This window comes from Festucalex cinctus, chromosome 14 (genome assembly GCF_051991245.1).
Source record: "Festucalex cinctus isolate MCC-2025b chromosome 14, RoL_Fcin_1.0, whole genome shotgun sequence".
Taxonomy (NCBI): Eukaryota; Metazoa; Chordata; class Actinopteri; order Syngnathiformes; family Syngnathidae; genus Festucalex; species Festucalex cinctus.
Genome location: NC_135424.1, coordinates 15582361 through 15605339, shown reverse-complemented (window position 1 = coordinate 15605339; position 22979 = coordinate 15582361). Strand labels below are relative to the sequence as shown.

The following is a 22979-nucleotide window of genomic DNA, read 5'->3' as shown; positions in this document are numbered from 1 at the left end:
GAATCCAGGAAACCCAATCTTCCCCCAGCATGACTTGTTAAGTCACTACTTATTCATTCTCACTGTCCCTGGACAGTAGGTGCTTTGTTCAATAAGAATACAACACAAAACATGCGGCAGCGATTACTGATTAGTTGCAAGGCAAATTGCAATTCCATTCCAAATTTTCTTGCTTTAATTGTGAGCAATATTACCTGAAACTTACGGAGGAAGCATAACTGTAAAGGAACACAAAATTGTACTGAAAATCTGTCCTTGGTTACCTTGGCTACAAATGATGGAAGGAGGAGAATTTGCACCAGAGGAAACGAGACATTCTGGCGACTGGAGATGAAAGACTGCAGGCCCCGCCCCACACACGTGACAAAATAAAGAACCATAGCAACTGACCTCATAAATGACCCAAAGCCAGTCATAACGTCACATTTGAAGTCAGTGTGCGTTTGAAGTATTTGTTGGATTGCTATGAGAAATGACACATCGGCATTTTCCCCTCTTCCAGCGATGTAGGTCTTCACATGTACAGAATGGGCGAGAGCAAGTCAACCCGGCAATACTCCACGTTGAGAGGTAATTGTCAATGCATGTGTCAACGTATCTTTTTTTTATAACAGGGCTCTGATGCAGAGATTTAAAGTGTTAAAGGCTCTGTAGAATTAGGATAAATGTGACTTCGAAATTTGAACAACCCGACAAATTTGAATGATTATATATATATTTTTAAAACGTATGTATAGCAACGCCCTGTTCAATTGTCAATCAATACCACCTGCGACCTGGAAAAATTGGGTTGCATCTTTTTTATGCTTCCAAATAACATACCTACACATTCCATGCCTATATGTTTGAACTATGAAAATATTTGTCGCTTAAAGCCTCCAGTGGCTGTAAAGCATCTCACCAAGTTTTTGTAAATGGTTTTTCCACACCACAACTATGAGGTACTCTAAAACGGTCACTGTCCATATGCTATCACACCTGATTTAATTTAAAAAAATTTTTTTTTAGCCTTGTTCTTCCGCCTTATCTCTTTGGCGAGCGCAATCACGGCTGACAATGAGGCACTCTAAAGCAGCCACGCCAACTGCATGCTGAAATTACACCCGATAACAGTGTTTCTAACTTTAGTCAAAATGTGCAAAAACAAAAATATCACTTAAAAAAAGTTTTATAGGAAACTACTGTGGTGAGGAAAATCCACCCACTTTTATCCATTTTAGGCGGCGGCCATTTTGCGACTTGCTATTGACTGAAAAGTTGCTTACGGCTCAGGTAACAACAAATCACGACTCACTTGTTTTTTGAGTTTGGTCATGTGACGTTTGCAAGCTGAGCCGTGACTGGTCCATACCTTACCAACTGTGATGCGATTTTCAGTTGACAGCAAGTGGCAAAATGGCCGCCCCCTGAGATAGATAAAAACAGGTGGATTTTGCTGCTTAATTCATATTCCACAAACACGATAATAATCCGAATAGTGTGACGAGTGGGGTTGCACAGAACATATTGTAAAGACAATTTTTGGGTTGACTTCCCTTTTAACTCATTCACTGCCATTGACGGAAAAAGATGTCAATGTCAATATTTTATTCCTGGATTGGCAGTGAATGTGTTAAGAAAGACTGAGAATAGAAGAACAATCGTTAGGGACCAAAATTAAGTCCAATCCTCCATGTTGCAATCATGGCTGCTCTTCTTCATTTTCCTGAGTTCAACGCACAAAACTGCTTCATAATTTTCCCGACAAAAGGCCGCCGCGCACACATTACTATTTCATCCTCAGCTGAGTTGTCTTATTTTCCTTAAAGCAGTCCGATCCAATCTTTGTTTCGTTACTGACAACGGGAGGGAAGTGGATTCAGGTGCGGATGTCACTCTTGTGCATCCTCACTAAACGATTTTCTCGGAAAGCAGATGGGAAATCATCGGAATAATCTCCTAACGATTCCCAATGCCTACATTGCTGATTGGTAATGAAAGTTATTATGATTTTTATAGACAAGAAAATAAAGCTCTGCGATACTGAATGACTGGCCTTATCTGCGCTCCCGCAACAATGGTAGTAAAACTTTGCCGTTCGCCCGAGTCAGCACATTATTATCGCGTTGATAATTAGAGCAACAAAAGGGAAAGGGCCAAAGACGGAATTAGTTGATCTAATTCTTTCTCTTGTCTTGTCACGTGGGGCCATCAGTACCAGACAAACTGACTTTTTTTTTTTTTTTCCAGTCAGACAATAAATGTGATCTGCGTCGTGTGCTGCGGGACTTGAATCGACACATTCTCTCTCCCTTGTTCAAAGCAACGCTGCAGCTCCTTTCAACATTTTTCAGAGCATCTCCACACCTTTGAAGGCAGGCATCCGTAATGAATGGCGTCAATTTTCATCCCAATTAGGGTGTTTATCTCAGCTTAGTTCACCTATGGTGTTGCCTTTGCCTCTTGTGGGGTGCTGATGAATTTTCATGAAGGACAAACACTGTACTTCAGATGAAAACGCTTATCTTGTGCTGGGATTTAAGGCTTTCGAGCTGGAATTATTTCTCCCCAATTTGTTTGCGCTGTGTTAACATCAAGCGTGGCGCAGGCTCGCCGTGGTGTGGCGTTGGCGGGGGGGCTGCTAATGCATGTTTATGTAAGACGGGTCCCTAAGCGCTTTCATGTGGAAAATGGAATAAATGGTGCACGTCGCGTATCATCCCGCCGCACCTTGATGAGGCCTGCCAGATAGAAAGTGACAAACAAGAAAGCTACACGTGTCACTCAAAGCTTTTTCGAGCTTGTCACAAGCACGAAATAGGTGCACGTGCAGATCCGCAGGATTTGCTGCTGCCAGTTTTTATTCTACGACGGATGAACAATTTCTTCCGCGGCAATTCCGACATTGGAGCGAGTAGAATGGAGGGCCTCGGGCTGTTTTTGTGGAGTCGGCGCTTTGTTATTGTAGCACTGAAGTGGCTGTTCTGCCGAGCCTGTGCACAGCAGCAGGACGATGGAGCCGTTTCCCCTGACACTGATCTATGGCTCCGATTCACGGAACCCTCGGCTCTGACATGCAACATTTAAATGAAGTCATTAACATTTAAACTCCCTTTCTTCCAGGGACAATCTGTCCTGACATCCGCTTGGCCTTTCTGCAAGTTGGTGGAACATAAATATGGAAGCTGCCAAAGGGCTGTGAAAACTTGTTACTCGTCAGCTTTTCACCACAAAGCTGTTGGAGGCCCTCTTTGTGTTTTTATAGGATGTCGTAAAAACACATAAAAATCAAAGCAATTCATTGTCCACTGTGCAATGACAATAAAAATTGTAATTTGAAAAAACAACAATTAATAACTATGCCATGGAATCAAATTTTCAGTACCTTGGTGGACGAAATGTAATCCGTTCCATCCAACGTGTCCTCACACACGCACGCACACTTCACTTCACTTGCTCGCTCAGTGGGTCCAAACAACAGCGTACCAATATTTGGAAGTGCTGACGTAGCAGCCTACCAGGAAGTAAATGTGAGGCTTTTCGCACTGGTCTAGACGTGAAATAGACCGCACCTCGACAAAACGCATCTGTCAAATGCACTGTATTAAGGCATCCTTCATGCCGTTAGCGGTAAATAAGTCCGCCAATATAAATAAGTAAAACACCCTTCCTCCCCAGAAAAGCTTCCTGATGTCACGGTGATGCAGCTCTTGAAATAGATTGTTTTTTTTTCTTTTTAAATTCAAGGTGACTTGCGTTTGCGCCATCCAACAATTCTCCATTCTATGCTCCCTGCCCCTCACCACATACACAATGAATGCGTTAGCGCACTGCACCCAGCTACGTTCATTGTGAAAAGGGCTTCAAGAGCTGCATGAAACTAGCCAAAGTGCCGCACAGTGGATGAAAACCATTCTTTTCATATTTATTGTGATGAGTGACTCACAACAACCAGTTGCCCCTCCAATCGTGTCCAACAGTAGTGCACGCTACAGGGCACCTCTCGATTGGCTATCGTTGTGGTTGACATCACAATCACAGTGGGTCACTGTGGTGATCAGATTTTTAGCCTTGCCCATTTTCCAAGCAAGTCAGGGAGAGAAATGAACACACCCAACACCGTAGGATCATTAGTCTTTGCTGAAGGAAATTTGGCCCATAGTGTGTAGTTTGCTCTCCGTGTTTACACTGGTCAGGTTTGGTTTGGTTCAAATTCTGTTGTGATATTTGATCCACTCGAGGACTCAAAATGACAATGATAAATTTTCTTTAAATAGGAGCAAACTAATAATCAGTTTGTTTGTTTTTTTGCCCCAAGTAAATGCCTGTTTACGTAATGCAGTGATTCTCAATTTAGGTTTTGTCCATGCCCATCACCACCTGGAAGAAGAAAATATTTTGCCCCCCACTCCCCCACCCTGAACTCTCTGTCATGACTATAAATAGTATCATTTGTCCATAAAATTGTTGTCCACCTCGGCAGAGGAGCTAATACTCCTTGCACAGTCTCTGATATTGAGAGCACCACTGCCACCTACTGTAGTGGATGTGTAATTACACTTTATTTTAGTACGGCAAATAAATAAAGTTCCATGGGCTCACCCCCTGGCACTGCACCGCGTGGAGCCCACCTCCTATTTGAGAAGGAATGGCTTAATAGCAGATGTGGGTAGAGTAGCCAAAATAGTATTCAAGAGTAGAAGAAAAATATTACTTTAGTAAAAATAAAAAAGTTATTCAAATAATTTACTTAAGAATGAATAAGTATTCAAAGAAAAAAAAAACTACTGAAGTAATGAGTAACAAGTAACTTTTGGATAAATTTTTTTAAAGCAGAGCATAAATGTCGAACAGAAAAAAGATATAAAAGAATACATACAATCTGTATAATATACTGTATACAGAGATGTAGCCACAATAAATGATCGTAAATTAACTTTTCACTTGTGAAATTTCACGAACTATTTCTGGAAGTCTTTTAGCTCCTCGATGAGCTCATGGTAAAAATAAATAAATAAATAAATAAATAAATAAAAAATGGTGTACCAGAAGGATAGTAAAACAGAGCAGGACTTCAAATTAAATAATTAAAAATAATAATTGCTTGATTATTTTAGTTGGAATATACAGTATATTTTGTTGAGTCTTTTATTTTGGGAAAGTGTGCAACACTGAATTATTTAACTGTACTGGTTCATGGGATCTACATAGTCAAAGTCCAACAATTACATTGGATTGGTTAAGAAAATGGATGGATGGATGTTTGAGTGCATTTGGCCACATCAGAGAAAACATGTTCTGGTTTTTGCATTGCACGTAATGCGTATACATATTTACAAGCCATAACAAATATGCGCCGCAAGTGAAGGGTGTGGGGGCGGTCGATGACAGGCTTGATCAGCCCACTCATGATCGGAGTCGTGAAGTATTGATCATGTTTGACTGTAATTTAATTCCATTTGAACAATTTAACATAAAGTGGACATGTGATAGGGAGGAACATGGAGGCTGCAAATAAACCAGATTTGGCTATTGGCGCTGACGACGGTTCAACCACGCCCAGTTGGCAATCCGTCTCAGTTAATTATGTGTTTTAACATTAATGTTAGCTTTTTGGGTTTCCATTAGTGTAATAGTCATTGTTTAGTTTATTGCAGGGCTGTCCAAACTTTTTCATTTGTGGGCCACATGCAGAAAAACTGAAGGATAAATTGGAAATCATAAATAAATATATAAACTCTTTGGTTTTAATGTATTAAAAACACTGAAATCAATCATTCAAGCAATTATTTAATATTGATATTTTCTAATAAAAAAACCCTGCTAAATAACAGCTTTATGTTAAAATGATAAGTTTAGTATCTAGTAAGCTGTTCTTTTAAAACGGTTACTTGAGAATAATTAATATTCACAAATCAGACCTTGACAGTGTATGCCGCAAGCGACTGAGAATTTGCTGACAGGCCACAAAGAGCCCCTGGGCCGTAGTTTGGCCACCACTGACTTAGTGTCTATCATTTTGTTGTACTGGTACCTGAAATTCATTTTTGTGTAGAATCCCGTTGGTGCTTTTTTTATTTTTATAATTTTTTTTTTTTGAGGTGGCTGGTCACTGATCCAAAACCACCAAAACAAGCAGGTCCCATGATGTCGTCGGCGTTATTCAAGCTGCAAATCCAAACTCCATCTTTATAAATGACCTCCAGGTCATTTATAAAGACGGCGAATCCGGTGAGCGAGCTACTTGTACTTTACTCAACAATCTGTGAATCGCTCTTTCAAAACACGAGGCTGCACTCCCTTGACCTGCCAGCAATGCAGGTGCCAAAGTGGCAAGTGAAGAAAGCACACACACAAAAAGTCTGAAGTTGTTTGTTTTTTTTCTCTCTCTTTCGTTGGATGACGCGACAACCTTGTTGTTAAACGCTAGCACCGGAGGCACTCACATCAAGACTTGCTTGAGTTTCTCAGCGGGTTTCTGAGGTGAAGAGGCCCGTCACGCAACTCGTCTCATTTGATTCCGGGGGACGCCCGAGAGGTTGCGTGCGGGAGATCACAGGACGCGCTAATTATTCCTGTCTGCCCAGAGACGACCGACTGATTGCTCTGTTACAAGCGGCTCGCGTATAATGTATGAGCTGAGGTAATGTGAACTGTACCCGATGCAATCAGAATTAAATAAAACATGAGATCCTGTCATCAGGCAAAATTGGATGCATGGCATTCAAAAGCGAGACGCGGCTCCCATTTCAATCTTTATTAATTCTTTCAGTTATATTTTAGCAAAGCAAACATCAAAGTATGAAGGCAACGTTTCATAGAACTCGAACCCATTCGATCTTCAGTGTGGCGCCACGGAAAGTGAGCCATGAAGAACATTGAACCAAAAATCCTTTCAATCAACTCAAGAACAATCAACAGGTAGAAGCCGTTTGATGACTTAAATGACAAAATCAAACGTGAAACTTGGAATGAAGACTTGGACCATCTCCTAAAGTGTGTGATAGCGATTGCATGTTGGATGTGAAATAAGGCAGATTCTTCCACAAATATTAGACAAGCAGAGATGACTCATTTTTGTTAACGTAATTGCCGGCATGCAGACGGAATGATGAAGAAAAGGCAAAGTGGGAGGGGAGTCCATTTGTTAGAAGACAATCATAACTTTTAGACTGAGTGTGTGTTAAGAAATCAAAAAACAAGTTTAGGAGAGAAGTTTTAATCTAAGAGGGTCGTAAACTTGAACCGAAGATATTTGACTTATGAACAAAACCTCACTGATACTCAAACCCGAATTGCATGTTGGTACCGTTGCTCTCCAACAAAACTGCATCTCATTGCATTCAACTGGCACAAAGGCAAAATTATGACACAGTGAGGTATGGCTCATTTTTTGCATGATATGTTCAAGGTTCCCCCCGGAAGATTTCAGACACACGGAACTTTTAGGGGTCGTATTAACAAATGAGAAAAAGGGCAAAAGAAAGCTGGACATGTGAATGACAGGATGTCCTGAACCTGTGACAGTCACCCAAACCGCCTTTGGACTTGACTGTTTCTCTTGTGAATGGCCTTCACTCTGTTTGCTGGCTGTCAGATGAGGTTGATTGTCCTTCCCTCGGACGGTCATTCTTTCTTCTCGGCAGCGTCTGCACACAAAACAAAGTTATTTCCTGAATTTAGATTGTTGCAGGCTTTCATTTCTGGCTGCAAAATTCATTTCGATGTAGAACAGGGTTATGTACAACTGTGTTTCCTTTGTGGTTTTTAAACTTGCAGACATGAGGTCTGACTATCTCGGTAAATAGTAACCAAAATAAGTGGGGTTTTTTTGGACAATAATATTTTCTATGCATCCCCACAGGTCTAAACCCAGTATTCTGAGTAATATTGTGTTTGTGGAATATGGTTTAAGCAACAAAATACACCTGTTTTTAATCCGTCCCAGGGGGCGGCCATTTTTTTTTTTTCACTTGCCGTTGACTGAAAATGACATCAAAATGTCGAAGGGCTCAGGTAACAACCAATTAAAAAAAGAGATGAACCATGATTGGTCGTTACCTGAGCTCTTAGTCACTGTGATGTCATTTCCAGTCTACAGCAAGTTACAAAATGGCCACCACCTGTGATGGATTAAAAACAGGTGGATTTTGATCCTTAATTCATATTCCACAAATTCATTATTAATTAGAATGCCATGTTTAGACTACTGGAGGCACATTCAACATATTGTAAATACAATGTTTAGGTTGACTTCCCCTTTAACAGAGAAGTTTGACAGTTTTGACACGGGGTGTTTGATTTTATTTTTTTCACCCCAGACTGATACCAGTACGAGTACTCAAGTTGAGAAGTCAACAATACCGTTACCAAGTACTAATACAATTACTACTTTTGATGCATAGAAATCCCCCCCCCCCCCCCAAAAAAAAGACAGAATTTTAAAGAAATATCTGTATATCCCAATAAATAGCAAATTTTCTACTCTTATAATTTCTTGTTCCTGATCGTAAAACATCCACAAGAGGGTGGCTGATGACGCAAGTACAGATATCTTGAAATAAGGCCGGGTATTGGTACTCGCCCATCCCCAGTACGAACACTGACTCTTTTTTTTTTGTTTTTTTGTTTTCCAGATTAATTGTTTGGTTAAAAAGACTAAGAAACACTAGCTAATTGTTATTTTTATATCATTATAATTATCATATATATTACGGCATGACTTTGATGTGGATGAACTAAAACTGAAACTGTAAGTCAACAGTTAATGTTCTTTTGACCTGAAAATGGTCTTCAAGATGTGTAGAAAACCAAATCCCCTCACAGAGACACACTTTTTGTATTTTTTTCAGTGCCCTATGCTTTGAACATTCAATCATCCCATTAGGAGACTCCTAAGATTGCATGGTGCCTGTTTCAAAAGCAATCTTTAGTTTAAATCCCTCCTACCTGTTTATGCTATTTTTTTTTATTTTTTAACGCTGTCTTATTGATTTAAGCCAAGCTAACTGTTCACAGTTGCTGCCCAAGATGTTCCCCCCCCCCCCCCCCCCCCCCGGAAAGCCATAATGATCAAATCAGATTCCCGTTTATTTGACTTAACATAAAAAAAAAAGCCAAATGCTGAACACATGCCGAGATCCAAATTCTTGGTATTCTGTAGAACGACTTCATTCAAATTACATGCCCCGTTATTATGCCCAAATCTCAGTGGGGACCTGAGAATAACAGCGTGGTATTCTTATCAAATATGATTTATTTGCATGATTATCGCCCCTACAGTCTGTCTTGTCCACACCTTGGAATAATATGTATTGCACACTTGATTTATTGAATGTCTGATCGCGGAGTTTACAGGCAATTTATCACACTCAATCTCCACAGACGTGCTGACACATTTATAGCAAAATACCAGGGTCATAGCTGTAGACCTGGAATGGGCTTGAGGAGGGGGGGGTGCATTTACAAATGCATTTGGCCCTGAAGGCGCACGTAAAGACTGTCTGCCTGATGTCTTTGCCTGCTAAGACTAAGAGATGGAGACAGATGGGGAGGAGAGCGCGAGCTCTGCGGGAGCGACGGCACGGAGACGAGGAGGGTGAAGCCGCGTCGCACTCGGCTGCGCGGCGTGGGTCGGCACATTTGGCTAAGTAATTCCGAGGAAACCTCGGGATGGGAGTGAATTTTAATTCGGCAGCTGTGGCCTCTCAGACGCATCCTTTTGTGGCGTTCGGAATAAATCGGAACACGTCCTCCATGTTTTTCTTACCTTTGGACTTAATGCTGTCAGTCACAATGGATTCATGTTCCCCTGAACTCTCAACGTGATCTTTCATCCCCTCTTAAGTTAAAAGAAGTGGGAGTGAGAAAGAGAAGACAACAAAATATGAACGCTCGGGAAACGCAAGAATATATTCTGTCTTCACAATTGTTATGTTCGATGTGTAGGCAAAGACAATACAATATCCTAACTTTTTGGATGGATGACAACACATGCTGAGGAAGAGTCCATAAAATTTGGTTTTGAATCTGGAGTAAAAAGTTTTAATGACAATAGAGGCCACACACCGGTCTTCAAACTTCAGATTTTTGTGATATAAACAACAAATATAAAACACCATTGATGCGAGAAAATTATTTTAGAGAAGGAAAGTAAAATAAACAGAGATAATGTGGTTGCATAAGTGTACACACCCACTCATAAATGGGTATGTGCTTACCTTAAGTTAACAAAATCACATTCAAACTCATGTTTGGGAGCCAGCACACAACTGCCACCTTTGAAAATAAGTTTAAATAACCCCAAATAAAGCTTAAATGTTGAGTGCGGACTCATTTAAAATGAATGGTGAATTTTGAACTCAGACACAGCTGTGGTTATGAGAAAGGGTGTGCAGACTTGTGCAACTTTTTTATTTTACTCTCTGTTTGACTTATACAAGTCACATTATGGTTTTAAAATAATTTGTTTTGGTCACATTTTTCTGTATCATAAAAACCTGGCATTTGAACAGAGGTGTGTCGATTTTTTATAGTCTTTGTACGCACCTTAATGTGACCCTACCTGAGATCATCTTTGTGCCAAATCTTTTCCAATATTCTATTAGCATGCATGGAAATAGTTCAGTCTGGTGTGCATCTCTCTATAGATGATTCAATAAGTGAAACGATTCAATTATGCAATCCGTTTGCGTAGTTTTAGAATACAGCTTACATGTAGACATTTTTTAACCACGTACATTCCTGTCTGCAAATGAGGGAAGAAAAAGTGTCAGAATTTCCAACACCAACTATGTCTTCCTCGCTAACAAGGACTTTCTGGTACAAGCTCAAAATATTCTTTTGATTTTACTGGTCAAAGTCTATTCTGCTACACTGCTTCTCGAAGCCTTGATGCTAATCTGAATTGTGATTTTATATGTATCAGATGTGTAACAACGGCAAAAACATGGGCAGTGAACGGCGGTGTGTTTTTGCAATACATTACTTTAACAACAGGGGGCAGGATGGAGAAACAAGTGATTTGCTCACCTCCAGTGCTGGTGCCAGGTGCAGTCTCTGAAGCATCTGAAATGTGAAGCACATTTGATTGTGAGATAATTCATGAAGTAGTGGCATAATGCTATGACATTCCATGTTTAACATCCCCACGTAATGGCCTCTCATGGCTGGAAATTCAGTGCTTTACTTGAGTTGCACTTAAAAAAAATAAAAAATAAAAAAAAATAAAAAAATAAAATGCATCGGCGAGAAGGGAGAGGAATGCGTGCAAAATTAATTACAAACTGCCATCCCTGTAAGGCAGCCCGAGAACCCCCCCTTGCACCAAACCTCCCTCCACATCCTCTATACGGCCTGTTATCTCTGTAGTCACACAACTCCTTCCTTCTTCCTCACTCCCTGAGCAAACCTCGCCGCTTCCCCCTTTTGCAACAACAATCAGGCAAACAAAGCACACCATAAAAATACCCGCTCTCCCCCGGCGGCCCGGCGGCAGCGTGAAATACAACCGCTTGGCTATGAAAGAATAGAACTAAAAACATTCTGCAGCCTGCGGTGAAGGTCAGATCATCGGCAAAAGAAATGCAAGGAGTGATGCTGGTAACAAGGATGACCGTGCCATAGGATGCATGGAATTCATTGTAAACAATAATAGGACAATAAATTTGGGCTTTTTTAAAATCACCATTTCCTTTCATATCGTTTCAGTCGTCACCTGCTGCGTCACTGTTTGACATTCAGCCTTTCTATTCACTGCAAACTTTCACCTTTCGGATTCCGGCTATCTTATGCCGACTCAAAAATAGGTTCCCCCAAAAACAGAATGGATTTTTATCTGATGCAACTATCTGAAGTGAAGTTTCTAATCCCTGTTAGTCTAACGGTAGGAAGGATGAAGCAACAACAGTCTCAGACGTTGTGTGCGTGTGCGGTGTGATTCCTCTCGAAGGCACAGAATTACCCTGAGGGGATATAAGCATCTACAAACCAAGTTAAGTGCTGAGGTTTTAGAAATGAAGCATCAATGCCTAAAAGAGGTTAGACGAGGTAAAAAAAGAAAAAAATATACAGTAAGTGTCCATGCAAGCACCATTTATAGCTAGATTTCAAATTTTTACACATGCACTTTTTTTTTTTTTTTTTTTGCTTAAGCCCAAAACAACAAAACGGACATTTGTGTAGTGGTCCCCGGAGAAGTGGGTACACTCTCAATTTGTAACAAGTCCAGAGAAATCTGGAAAAAGTCTAGGAAAAAAAAATAAAATCATCATTTGCACTTGCTCACAATAATCAAATTATCGTGACTTGATTCTGAGCAGTTTGTAGTTATTACTGGCAACACAAGCAGCCTGAATGAATGTAAAATGCATTTATCATGATACAAAAATATAAATAACAATGGTATAAAACTATTTAATGAACATGAACCGAAATAGTCAAAAAGGGCCTCAATATTGTTTGAGACAGAATCTTAAATTTTCTATTGTTTAAACCAGCCTAGCCACTATAAAACTAAACGAGATAATATATGTTAGTTATGGCAGCTAAGTAACTTGTTATAATTTAGACCTCAAAATAAACAAGTTTCAAAGATGCTGAAATAATCTCTGGGTGTTTATTTGTTTTATCTAATGTAACATGGCATGCAGCACCGTATTTGAATTGTTATTTTCCTTGGCATGATCTGCCCTCTTCCTCAGATTGGCTCATCAGTCCTCATGCCCATGTTAACCAATCTAATCAGCGAAGGCAGAGAGTACCAGCCAAATAGAGGCAGCGGAGGGTGGGTCATGGCTGCACCATCCTTGAGGAAAAAATGGGCAATCTGGTTCACAGATATTAATGAACGGCACACATTAGGAGGGATTTAGAAGTGGGTATACGCAATGCTGACTGAAAAAGAAGTGGGGATGCACCGTTTTTAGACATTTGCTTAATTGCTACATTCTGACAGGAAGTGATAAAAAGAAAGTGTCAAAAGACAAAGTCCATTTTTCAGTATGAAGAGCACAAAGTACGGACTTCCTAAGAACATACTCCAGAACGTTCTTCCGAAGAATAATTTTCTTTGTAAATGGGAATGGCAGTGTATTTACTGATATGAATATAAATTAAAAAAAACATTGCATGCTAGTTTTTTTTTCTTCCTAATTTAATGATGAAATATACGGTAATATCAGAAATACTGAGACATGATGTCTCTCAGTTCTATACCACTAGAAACTAAAGCCAGAAAAACACACCTACTGTTAAATCAATACTTTTCGAAGAGTGTCAAACAATACCCAGACGATGCATATTAATATATATCACAGCAGATTTATTTCGAGTATACCGCAAAGCTTGCTGTCCAAAAAATGGTAATATGTTCACAGACTGTATAAATGAGAATCAACCAAACTCAGTCAATAGTCATAGCAAATTATTAATGGTACACATTTTGTTTTGTTTAACCCCCCCCCCCCCCAATTAACTCCACACATCGACTCATTCCACCAGATGCTGGTGTTCAAGCTGATAGTGGAATAAGGATATTGTGACATGTGTGGGAAGAGAGCTTCTGTCAAGTCCTCCTTATTAGCCAGGCTAGCATAGCATCATAGCAACAACATTGTGTGCAGCAGCAGCAGGAGCTCACAGAAGCGCTGGCCTCGTTCCAGATGCGCCTTTGCTGCTTTGTTTCTGCACACACAATACTGCTGTAATAGAAACTCCCATACTATCAATTAGTAATCCAAGGAAAGCAAAAATGTCACAATTTCATTCCGGTCCTATGAATGTGGCCCTCTCAAGGCAACATTAGTCTGATTTACATTATAAATTCACTCCCATGTGTGCTGACAGTAGCGAGGCCATCATTTAGGTGGTGGTGGTGGGGGGGGTGGGTTATTGTGGTAAACACAAACAAGATAGGAGGGAGAGAAAAACAGTCCTCTGTCAAGGTTCTAGTGAAGGAAAGGCCCACTCCACTGAGGGCAGATAACGAAAGGAGTAGAAAAACAGTAGACAGAATTGACTCCCTCAGCAGGAAGCGAGACCGCTTACACTAGCGGTTCCAAACACTACGACCATGGACCCTGAGGGGTACTTGAAAGTGTCTCGCTTTTTCCCTTTTTGGAATGCAAATTACCAGTATGCACGGTGAAAGAATTTGAGTTAATCCAGGGCTCTGCTGACAGACATCATAAACACAAAATCCACAAAGATGAGTGACTTGAGTGGGAACAATTAGATGCTCATAGAAAACAACCACAATAGAAAATCAATCAGTAGCTCAAGTGCATGTTAATTTGCATAAGACAAAGGCGAGGGAGGAAGAGAGCTGTATCTAAGTCATTCTCATATGCAGACAAGCAGAACATTACCACCATCCCATCTTCCATCTGTAACATTATTAGCCTCATAGCCAGAGATGTCAAAGATAAACATAGAAATATTAACCGATTACTATGTCCTGTAAAACACTCGGTATGACATTAAACTGTATCCAGGCAGGGTAGAGCGGCTGTAGGGTTAGTCAGTCTCAGACTAGAAGTAAAAATGCACACAAGAAGCCGTTACTACATACTATATAAAGCAACTAGGTTGGTCTGCACCATAAACTCAGTGGTCTCTAAGAGTTGTATTTGAGAGGGTCTTGCAGTATTGAAGGGATGCATCAGCAGTCGCTGTATGTTTAGCGAAGAGGAGTGATAGTGGTTGCAGGTTTAGTTTAGTTTATAAATTTTTTCCTTTCGGACACATTACAACTTACATCAATCACATCACATCATTTGCGACATTGACATCCGAAAGAAGGGCTGACGGGTAGAAGCCGAAGCTTATTCGAGACCCGTCCCCATCGACCTATTACTATAACGCATCAATCATATACATTATTTAGAATAGTCCTTAATTTTTATCGTTATCCCTCCCATACTATTCCAGACACTGCTCGCTCAGTTCATCTTGAATGTCCATGTGTAGATTGTGGCTAGTCCCAGTCATTTGGAACTGGTGAGTCGGTTCCCAGGCGCCACCAGCAGGCCCACACCGCCAGGCGAGCAGCCAAGGCAAGCGCAATTCTTCTCTTTCACCAGTAGGGTCTTCGCTGACCTCGGATCAGCTTTCACACTTGTTGTGCTTTCCAGAAGAGTAGATCGGCTTGCATTCTGCCCATTGCAATTCAAGCAATTTCAGCCTCGATTCTGGTCAAGTAGCACCACTGGTTGCTAGCACGTTGTCGATCTGATGACTCCTGTGCGCTGCCCAGCCTAGCTCACCCAGCAGAGCGGCCCACGCCAGCCGCATTCCAGGAACCAGACCACCAACCCCATTTTGTGTATCGACAGCAGTTTCATTGTAACCACAATACAGCCTTATCATGTAGCCTTGACTGTTACAACAAATGCCCAAATGGAATTCGAGCCAGACAGGTATCTGGATCCGGAGCATTTTGACACTCCAGCAGATTATTTATCCTCTAATTCACATGTGTGAAACATGTTACGGAGAGAGGGATTGATCTCATTGGCACTAAGCAGTGTAATAATAACTGGGTGTTGTGATCAGACCAGCTAGTGAGGATGAAATTATGTTGTTGTAGTTAAATCAAGACAAAGCTGCATACCAAGCAGCCCAAACTTAAAATTGGAGCACTTGCAAGATCCTGCCATGTCAGCTACTACCTCAACAAAGAAAAAACACTGTCCAGTTGTGAGAAAGGCAGAGAAACCACAGATACAAAATCTTGCCAAGATCTGATACACAGAACGACAAGTGCTGAACAACTTGCAAGGTGCAGAAAACAGAAACTTGTGCACTGCAAACTCATTAAGACAGAATGTTGGCAAGCAAAAACAAATGATTGGCTGGGTTGAGTGCAGAGGCAAATCAGGCATTCAGGTCTGGAAACACCAAACGTATTTACCAGCTCATTGGGCAGATCAGTGGAAAATGATCACCGCAACTAGCACTGCCTTCAAAGATGACAATGACATTGTGCTTTTTGAAGTTGATAAGATCAAAGGATTGATGGACACAATGACAAGCAACTCTTTGATCAGACAATCAATAATGTTGAGGAACAATTTCCTGAAGCACTTGAACCAGAAGTTACGCAGAGTGAAATCAAAATAGTCGCTAAGAAAACTCAAGGTTGGAAAAGAGGCTGAGCAAGATAAAGATAAGATCTTTGCAAAATTGATCAAAGCAGCAGGAGGAGATACTGTAGCGCAAGTCACAAAGACTAATTGACAAGATCTGGAAGACTGGTGAATGAGCATTGGACTATAGAGACAGAAGATCACGCGACCCAAAGTGCCAGAATCACACAACTGCTCCGTCCACCACTGTCACTTGATGCTCGGCAAAATTTCAAGGACTCAATCATAAAACTTTCCCATCAGCAAATGGAAAACATCACAAAAGCTGGATATATTGGGCCCCTGCCACAACAGCAGAGTGACCACCACTTCTTGTTATTCAGGCCTTGTCAGCCCACAATGGAATTAGATTCTGCTCAAAGTTCCAGACAGTAGCGTCGGCAACTACAGAAGCATTCTTTTGTTCCACAGCCACCTGACTTTTCACAGTCTGGGATTCAACCACCTCATTTCTTGAAAAGAGGCAAAGGTTAAAAAAAAAAAAAAAAAAAGTTGGTGAGGATCTTCCCTCAAAGGAACTTCTATTCATTTTATGTCAGAGAGGGAGCTTTGGTCCCAGCTAGATCAAATGTGTAACCAGCTGCTGACAGTCTAATGAACATAACCTGCACTACCTCAATGAAGGGCTCAATGTAACCAGCAAGCTTTCGTTACAGCAGCTTTTTCTTAAACCTTAAGTACCAGAAGCTCAAATGGACCAGATCACACTTGAAAATCAATTATGGACTGAATCACTTCCATTGCTCCATTTTCTTAAGCAGATTATCTGGTGAAGAGCTTAAAGTTTTGCAGCTTTTTTTTTAAGCAGATGGAAGGCCATTGCTTGCCCAACAGCAATTCATTTTGAGAGAATGGTGAGGAAAATGTCAAGGGCAGCGTCAGACGATTTTCGTTGCTTGCAATGGCTGAAAAAGGAATGAAATTCCACACACAAAGTGGGTGGCCTATGAATAACTTGGTCCTGGTATGTCCAAGGCCATGTATATTAAACAAGCATGGGAAAAAAAAACCTCATTAAAAACTTTGCATGGACGAATAGCTAAGGGCCTGATATGCCCAAATGCAAAGATAATTAAATACATCTCCCACCTTATGCGAAACAAGAACTGGTGAACCTCAACAAGCTCCCAACCAAAAGAATTAATGAGCTGGTAAATGTGGAAAGAAGCCCATTTTCATATGTTAATGTTACGTTTGTTGTTGAAGCTCGTGTAAATAGCTTAGCTGTATGAGCCTCTGCTCTCAAAACAAGAGGGTGGAAAATAGCTTGTGTCCGAGGGGGGTAAACGTTTCATAGCTGGAGTTTTCTTTGCTTTAAGATGGAACACTGTCTGACAATCTGAGCCAATTAGGGAGCACTGAGCTGTGACCTACAGGCTCAGGAGATGAAAACAAGCCTGCTTTGTAAACCTTGTGACTGCCCCTCTCTTGTCTATCCTCCTTAGAAGACAAGAGGTTTCATTGATATTCGGCCTTTCTCCATATGAATGGCCAAAGCGTTGTGAGCATAAGCAACATTGTGCTCCCCTTTAGGTTTGGGTAACCTTGCAGTAGCGAGTGTTCTGTTGTGGCTCCGAATTGGGTTAGGGTCCTCTTAACAGACTGAAGAGGAAAACTCATCACAAGGGCTTGGGCCTTGCTTGACAAGATGAGTCATTGGAATGAGTGAAAGACGACGGGACAGACACCATCTGCTTTGGGTTGAGCAAAAGCACAGAGAAAGTGCAGATGATTGGATGGCAGACAAAAAGACAAAGTTGACAACATATGCTGCCAAAGATAAGGAAAAATGACCATTGATGTACGTTTGATAAAGCACCTCTCCTGGCTTTGTTGCTCTCTCTTTCTAGTCATTTTTAATCTGTAGTCCGAACACTGTGAGAAGAGTAGAGGGTGAACATACGAGTGAGGCAGAGATGAGAAGCCGTAAGTGAATACCTGATTAAGTGAAGAACTAAGAGGTGGTGGAGATGACACAAAAATAGACACAGAAGGGGGAGAATGCAAAAGAGGCCTCCCCCTGTGTGACCTACATACCTGCTGTCAGTGGTGGCCTGTTCCTCTCTCATCACTTGCTGAATAACTTTACATAATCTTTACACTTTTAACCACACTTGCTGCAGATAGCTCAATGCTTTTCTTCAAACCCGATTGTGGCTTACTATATCAATCCAGTCTGGGTGGTGCTTAATTTGACACAGAGGCAATGCAAAACTTGCACTACATTAATCGAATGCACCACAGGGATGAATGTGGAAACAGGGAATGTTTGTATGTGTGACAAGAGGCTGCAGCGCAGGCCTTCATTTGCAGTTACGGAGTGATGCCTCCTCTGGGCAGCTCCTGGCTTTCCACAGGAAATCATGCAATGAAGCAGTCAGCGTAATCAAAGTGCTCGTCTCGACTGCAGTAAAAAGTAGGAGTGCTGGTCGAGTCCCGTCCATCACCGCAAAGGTCAGCGATAGGGCAGCTTAATTGGCAGACCTCAAGAGAAACATGCACTAAACAGCTATGATATTAAAACCACAGACGATGAATAACATTGACTATCTTGTTACGGTGGCAGCTGTCAGCAAGTGGTGTATTATAGACAGCAAGAGAACACTTCCGTTCTTACAATTGATGTGCGCCAAGCATGACAATGACTTTTACAGCGAGCCAATTCACATTTTGTCTGTCCATCAAGATTTCAGAACCAACATGACGCGTCTGTCTGCACTCTCTGGAGATTTATCACATTTTGGAGAACTGTGCATTTGAAGGTTACATCCACTATATCAAACTGAAATAGAAAATGCATTTAAATTGAAGTTTTGCTATTTCGGGGGAAGCTTTGGTATATATTGTTCATACTGTCAGTTAACACTGATATAAATCTCAGACAAGTTTGACAAGTTTGATCTAGCTAGTATAGCTATACAATCACTAGGCAAACATCTAACCCTGGTGGACATAGCCTGCAGCTAGCCTAATTCACATTACCTTAGCTTGTTTGAGCCACACATGGCCATTTTGGTTAATGTGCTAACAACACCGCAGCATTTTATGGCTAACATGGCGAACTGTGAATTGCTTACTTTGGCACCAAATTGCTCCAAGTTGTGGATGATAGTTTGGACTGTTTGAATATATTATGATTCAAGCTCAGAGTCCAACTGTATCCCATTTCCTTAAAAAAATAAAATAAAATCTATGGCGAGAATAAACTGTCACCAATGGGTATGCACAAGCGTATCAACTGCATTATGAGAGAAATAGCTCTGATGAATCACATTTTCCTCGACAGGACTTGAAGAGGCGGCTGTGTGTGTTGTGCAGTGTTTACCTGGGGAACAGATGGCACCAGGATGCAAGGTGGCAAGCTGGTGGAGACAGTTACGCTCAGAGCAATTCTCACTGGGGAGACGTTGGCTCTTGATATTCAGGTATATTGAATTAAATATTGTTTCACGGAGAACCTGATGGCATTGGCTTCTCTCAGCAGTGTGATGTGCCCCATTACACTACAAAACATGCTTAGGAATGAGAACACTTCACAGGTTTAACCATGAAGCCCATTTGGGGTTATCTTCTAGAAAAGATCCAAAAGTGCTTTTTTTGTATATGTATCAGGTCATAAATAGTGTGTGAAGCCAACATGCCTAGTCTATATACATCCATTCATTTTTTTGTATTGTCTATTAAATATAACTAGCATCTTCTTCCCAGCTTTTCACAATTGGAGAAGTGGAATTGTCATTGTTCTTTGATTATTTAGATTATTTTCACATAGTTTTCTGCCTGACAAGGAGGGAGGAACTTCAAGATTGCAACGTATACGTGCCAACTGTGCTACCAACATGCATATTCAGAGCATCTTTTGTTAAAATTCATCCAGCACACGCCCACTTTGACACAGTCATGTCAACAAACATGACAGACACGAGCTGCAAATTATATTCCATCCTGCCCTTACGGATTTTCACATAAGACTATCACACCTACGCTTTTATTTTGGCTCAACCTTATTATTCCGTATTCTTTGTATATTCTTAGTCCTAGCCTTTTGCCTTTTTCTCATACGCTGAGCTTTCGACGTGAACGAAGACATGAAGCTAGTGTTTAAAAACGTTACGCCATTTTTAATCCAAAGAATGACAAATTTATCATGTTGACTGTGATCTTGTATTCCCAAAGACAACAGTTGTCAGTCAGCATCTCACTTGGGGTTTGCTTTTTTCCCCATCTGAAGCAGAAGCTCCATCAATTCTTTCCCACTGCCTCCAGGAGACAGGCAGCCCATACAGACATCACTCAGATGCCGTCTTGGGCTCGTGTTGCCTTTTAGAGTGGATGCGTGTGCGCGCGCGCATGCTGGAGAATGACAAAGATGTGATCCAGACGTTTCAAGCACACATCTGCTGCATCTCTCACTGGCTGATAAATTCTCACTCTGCTCAGAGTTTATTCATTTGGCATTTTTGTGAAGCAAACAGATGAATAGAGATAAGAGGGCTGATTAGAAGAGAAGCTTCAAAAGGGAAATAGAAAAAGGCTGCAGCCAACGTGACCCGTCCCTCTTTGAGGCAGCTGTCTCAGGCTAGAGAGCTGACCAAACATCCCTTACAATTTGTTCACTATGAGGGTCTGTTCTCTATCTCTACATAAATAACCGCAGCTACGCATGATTTCAACAGAGTGAGATAGGATTTCTATATTTTGAAAAGCATAAAATAGACCCAGTTTCAAACCCAGCTTGGCCAAATTAGCATAACAAGTGAACACAACACGCGTCTGAGAGAGTTTAGAACGAGGAGCCGAGCCAAATGGAATTCAATGCTGCATAAACACGCAGAAAGATAACAACTATGGCTTGTCTCCGTGCTCAAGATGCCCCAGCAGGGCTTCTCTTCCAGGACTTTAAAGCGTATGAGAGCGTAAAAAGCTATAAAACACAAGGGCAGACTCGTGTCATAAGGCAGCACAAGCTGCCTCCCTGAAGAGTGAAGCACTATATACTGTAATATTATGCCAAAAGTTCACTGCATGCCGACAACTCTGAGCCATAGGAGCCATAGGAAAGACCATGCTGCTCTCTAGAAAATTCTATCATCAGTGTTGTCCATAAAAGGGCAAAGATAATGACTAATGAGCAAATTCTCCAAATACTTTGGTACACAAATCTACAAAAAAAGGACAATAACTCAGGCAGGTTATGGGTGTCTAGCATCTAAAAATAACAGCGTCCATTTTCCCTGCACTTGTCCACTTTTTTTTTTGGGGGGGGGGGGGATGGATAATGAGCAAGGATCAACTAAAGTAGGATCTATGTAATTTCTCAAAGTATTATGGTAATGTAATTTGATAGATTTCTAGATTAGATAGGGATTTCTTGTATGAAGATATTTTATTTAAAAGCTCATGAAGCAGTCATGATTCTTGGTGAACATCGGTGATTATGCTATGTATAAATTAGCAACATTAGAAGAAGTATCTTTTTTTTTTTGCAACCCTTTGGTACCTAAGTGACACATTTTCATAATTTCCACCTCTTGAAACCGTTTTACCATCATGAACTAGAAAAGAGAAGAAAAGACAATTGCCATGAATTAATTCAATTTTAAGGGAAAATGGTATATTGGGATATATAGGTCTTTAAAATTATCTGTTGTTTTTTTTTTTTTTTTTTGAGAATTGATGTTTCAAAAGTATTACTCACTAGTTGAGTTCTCGTCTGGGTATCGATCTGAAAAAAAAAAGTGGTATCAAACATCCCTAGTAACTTCATATGTACTCGTGATAATACGCCATGTCGAGAATTTACATAATGCAATTATCTTCATTAGGCACTTTTTTTAGGGCCAACTATAGCTATGACAAGGAAGACTGAATGTTACACTTTTTTTTTAGTACCTGCATTTTTACTTCTATTTTAGTCTGCTTTAAAGGGACCCCAGGACGCTTTAATCATGTTGTTTTGGCATTTATGCCCTGTAAAAGGCCATTCAAGTATGAATGTTATTGAAACACCCCCTTGTGCTTTTTTGAACGAATCAAATGGAAACAAAATATGGCCTCCCTGTAAAACAGGAAGAACTCTTAGTGTGAGAATAAGAGCAGCCAAACACACTCATTGGGCTGCCATAGTGAGTGTACTTTAACATCAATAACAAGCCTGCTGGATTTCCGGAGAGCTTTTTATGTCAGCTTGTTGTTCTAAATGTTAGCATGGAATGAGTCAAATATAAACTGAATCAATCAATAACACCTCTCACATAACAGTAGCTGAATAAAGAACAAAAGTGTTTCTCATAAGAGTTAAAGGCAGATTTATGGTCTCTCCATTTTTGATGCACTCTTTTATTGCATGAAGGGATTTTACAAGAAAGAGGAATAACCACATGATGAAGGTGAGTGGCTTGTGCTCTCTGACATCATTACAATGAGATCTGATAGAGTGACGATGCTAAATGAATCCGTCACTGTCCATACGTATGACTGCTGTGCGTCATGCAATCAAGGCATTGCGCTAACAGGAAACCGCATGCTGTGTTTATGTGTATGGATAATGAGGAGCGCATCACAAAACGTCCGAGAGAGAGCGAGAGATAAAGCAAAACAGCACAAGAGCCCTCGAGGCTGATGTAACTGTTATGCCTCACTGTTGTGCTTTATTGTGATGGCCTACTGGGTGTGTCTTTGTCTTCATCCTCTTCCTCACTATCTCCTCTGCAGGGCCCCTCATGTCTGACTTTACAGACTATTTCCTGCTTGCCTATATATTTTGCACCAAGTCACAACCTTGCCAAGGCCTTTAAAAGGACGGAATGGCCGTAGTCAGCTTTGAGGTCCAAACCTGGCTAATGTTTTCTCTCA

At 40.8% G+C, this 22979-nt stretch overlaps 1 protein-coding gene and 1 long non-coding RNA gene across 5 annotated transcripts in view; one reads left to right on the top strand and one right to left on the bottom strand.

Annotated features, from left to right (window-relative positions):
- Positions 1-424: 424 nt before the first annotated feature.
- The window catches only part of LOC144001040 (uncharacterized), a 129742-nt gene continuing 107187 nt past the window's right edge, over positions 425-22979 (top strand). For 2 of the 3 annotated variants that reach the window (XR_013278360.1, XR_013278361.1), the window contains exons 1-2: positions 425-570; positions 19411-19549. This is a non-coding gene — a long non-coding RNA (uncharacterized LOC144001040). Of the gene's footprint in view, positions 571-19410; positions 19550-20355; positions 20392-22979 lie in introns of those variants that run through there. The other variant, XR_013278362.1, reaches the window with a different exon arrangement.
- Positions 6722-22979, bottom strand: part of macrod2 (mono-ADP ribosylhydrolase 2) — a 417202-nt gene continuing 400944 nt past the window's right edge. The window contains exons 17-19 of one of the 2 annotated variants that reach the window (XM_077494975.1): positions 11011-11046; positions 9749-9820; positions 6722-7628 (exon numbers count right to left, since the gene is read on the bottom strand). In XM_077494975.1, the coding sequence (XP_077351101.1) occupies positions 7606-7628; positions 9749-9820; positions 11011-11046 (131 nt within the window). In that variant the 3' untranslated portion in view covers positions 6722-7605. The remainder of the gene's footprint in view (positions 7629-9748; positions 9821-11010; positions 11047-22979) is intronic. The other variant, XM_077494976.1, reaches the window with a different exon arrangement.